General features: G+C 50.1%; 1 protein-coding gene across 1 annotated transcript; it reads left to right on the top strand.

Moving 5' to 3' along the window:
* Positions 1–1567: 1567 nt before the first annotated feature.
* LOC112873230 lies at positions 1568–2512 on the top strand. The gene has a single exon (XM_025936239.1). The coding sequence runs from the start codon at positions 1568–1570 to the stop codon at positions 2510–2512; it is 945 nt and encodes a 314-aa protein (XP_025792024.1).
* The last annotated feature ends 394 nt before the right edge of the window (positions 2513–2906 follow it).

Below are 2906 nucleotides of genomic sequence, written 5' to 3' on the forward strand. Positions count from 1 at the left end.
TATAATCTAATCATCGGCCACGACCTGATTGCCCAAGTATCAATTTATACATGACATTACAAGGCGGGTAGTAGGAAACCTCTCGAAATCCTAATTTCTAAGCAATGTCATTCACCCAACATAGAATGTCGTAGAGTATTACGCTATTAACGACTCGAACCTACCTAAAGAATTAGATCCTATTTACACCCTCTATGCTAATCAAATCCCGCCATACAATCTACCACTTGGGGTACCCTTGGTGAAGTGTCCGTAGTTAACGCCGACAACCATAGCGGTGGACTGTGGTCTGCGGCCGCTGTCGTCTACATGACGCAAAGAATGCAGCTTTTGACTTGCTGGTGAGATGGATGAGCTAACATCCATGCATGGGATTAGGCGTCGAGCTCCTGGTGCCTCTAGGACAACTTGATGATGCCACACTAGCCACCTGGCTGGCTAGGCTGCGCACGTCAGTCCAGTTGGATGATGGCAGGCTGCATGCATGCATCCCTTGGTCTGCATGCGGACACTTATGCATGTGGTGGCCACTCGTCGCTTCTCTTAAGCCTGCACCCGTTCGTCAACTCATTCATTCATGCTCATGTTGCATGCAGAAAGAGACATGGTCGACTACCTAATGATGAGTCATCAGCTCATAAGTGCCCCCAACTTATTTTGTTTGTTGGCAATGCTTTACATGCAACAATATATATTCACAGTGCCTGCAGGCATGCGTACCTAATTCTCTAGAATTCTGGCTTGCTACCACTGCCAGTAATGCATGCGAACTCGCAGGTGATGGATAAGCCTTGTGAGACATGCTAATTAATCAGCTAACCATAATCGACGTCATCACACCATAAAACACCATGATGGCAAACTCGAAACCGTAGCAGGAAAGGGGGAAAAAGTTGCCAGAAGAGGACACACACCACGCCATTGTTTTTGGCACTATTACGTGTAAAAGCTTACAATTTCAGTTAGCAGTAACCTACTGAAAATATTTTCCAAAACCATGACTCAGAAAGAGAACGGATACTATTACCCAACACGAACACAAGAGATATCTATCATAGGCAATGCAACGCAGATCGAGCTTGCTAGTAGATCCAATCATGATAACCTTTTAAAATGACTATCCATCCATGCCCACAAAGCCCATCACCATGGATCTATAGCGTGCTTACGCACATAGTCCATGCATGCATTCCTTGAGTGTTGAAAACCCTTCTTTCTCCGTGCAAGTAAAGGCTTGCCGTTTAATGGTTCGGACGCATCAACACGTCCATTTGAACATATCGATGGAACTAAAACGGCAGCGTTACCATCCATCCACACTCCAGTAGGAAAGCTTATGGCATACTTGGCAAACCAGTGCAGGCAATGAATCATGTATGTGTAGTCATTGTCTGCGTGTCCACCATGCCGTCTACACGTAGCCATGGGCGTGACACACACGTGCCCCGACGGTTCGACTGGCCGGCGTAGCCTCACCTTCACTTCTTTTTAACACCCAACACCCACAGCCAAACGACTCACAGCTGCACGAGACAACCAACAAGACTGGAGAGCTGCTATGGCATTCATGGCGCATCAGAAGGAGGTAGCCGCTGCTGAGACTAGCGAGGCCATGGAACGACGGTTCCGGCCCATCGCGCCCAAGCCCCTACCGGCGTCGCCTCCACCAATGCCTATCGGCACCACGGTGAGTAGCACCCTATTGGGGCCGCACAAGCGCAACCGTCAGGACTATCTTGTGCCATCTCCGATGTCAAAGAGGGAGAGGGATGCGATGTCTTACCCTCCGCCTCCGGTATGGTGGGCCACCGGCGATGGCGAGGTGCCTGTGGTGATGAGGGCATGGTGCATGCGCGAGAGTTTTCTTCCAGGTTGTGAAGAGCACCTCCGGGGACTTTCTCTTGAGGGGTCTTCCGTTTCACCGTGGGCGCCGTCCCCAGATGCAGGGCAGCGGTTGTTCCCTGTGGAGCGCGACTTGATCTCAAAGTTGCAGGTGCCCAAAGTCATCAAGCCTCGTCCTGCTCGCCCCGTGCGCACCATCATCTGCATCGACTGCAGCAGCATCGTTGTTGCCACCACCTCGGCGGTGGAAGTGGCTATGTCCAAGAAGACGCCGAGAGAAGTGGAGGTCGAGCTGGAGTTGCCCGATGCTCTCCCAGCCATCGTGTCGGGCTGCAACAATAACCGCGTCTACCTAGCAAATGATGCATACAAGGCGATGGTGGGGCAACCAGTATGCCCGTGGCTTGACTCCCTGCCCGGCGCCGGCGCATCTAGGAGGATCAACGGTGAGGTGGTGCTGAGTGTGGGGGCGTTTAGCACTACGTCGCACTTGCCGAGCATCAGATGTGCTTTCCCATGCACTGCAAGGATCTCGTGGGAGCGTGAGGACGCCAGTGCATCGCTCACTGTGCCGTGCGCCGTTGAGCGCCTAACCAGTAACCGCGATGACTACTGCTTCATTTGGAGGTTTGACTCTGAGAAAGCATCCATCATGTACTGCATCACATAACAACTGGACTGATCTTACCATCCATGCTTCCGTCACATGATGCATGGGTTGTTTTGGTATGCTCATTGATGGAAGCTAGCTACCTGGCTAGATTAGATGTGTACTAGCTGATGTTGATTGCATGCCACCGAAGTTAATAACGTAGGTGCATGTACTCGGATTTTCATCATAATTTGGTTAATTGCAGAGCAATGCGAATTGCGAGGAAGATTTTAATTTTGTGAGAAATCATTATGACCTAAACCATACTGAAATCTAAGCAGTATAAAGCATCATGTTATCAAAATATTGTTGATACAATTCAATCCGCTCACCAAAGCGGCTACATTGGCCTCAACTACACCGCTAATTAATTCTTTTAGCGCTCTCTTGCCCCTGAGCTAGCACACTGGTC

Source organism: Panicum hallii, chromosome 9, assembly GCF_002211085.1.
Source record: "Panicum hallii strain FIL2 chromosome 9, PHallii_v3.1, whole genome shotgun sequence".
In the NCBI taxonomy this organism is placed as follows: Eukaryota; Viridiplantae; Streptophyta; class Magnoliopsida; order Poales; family Poaceae; genus Panicum; species Panicum hallii.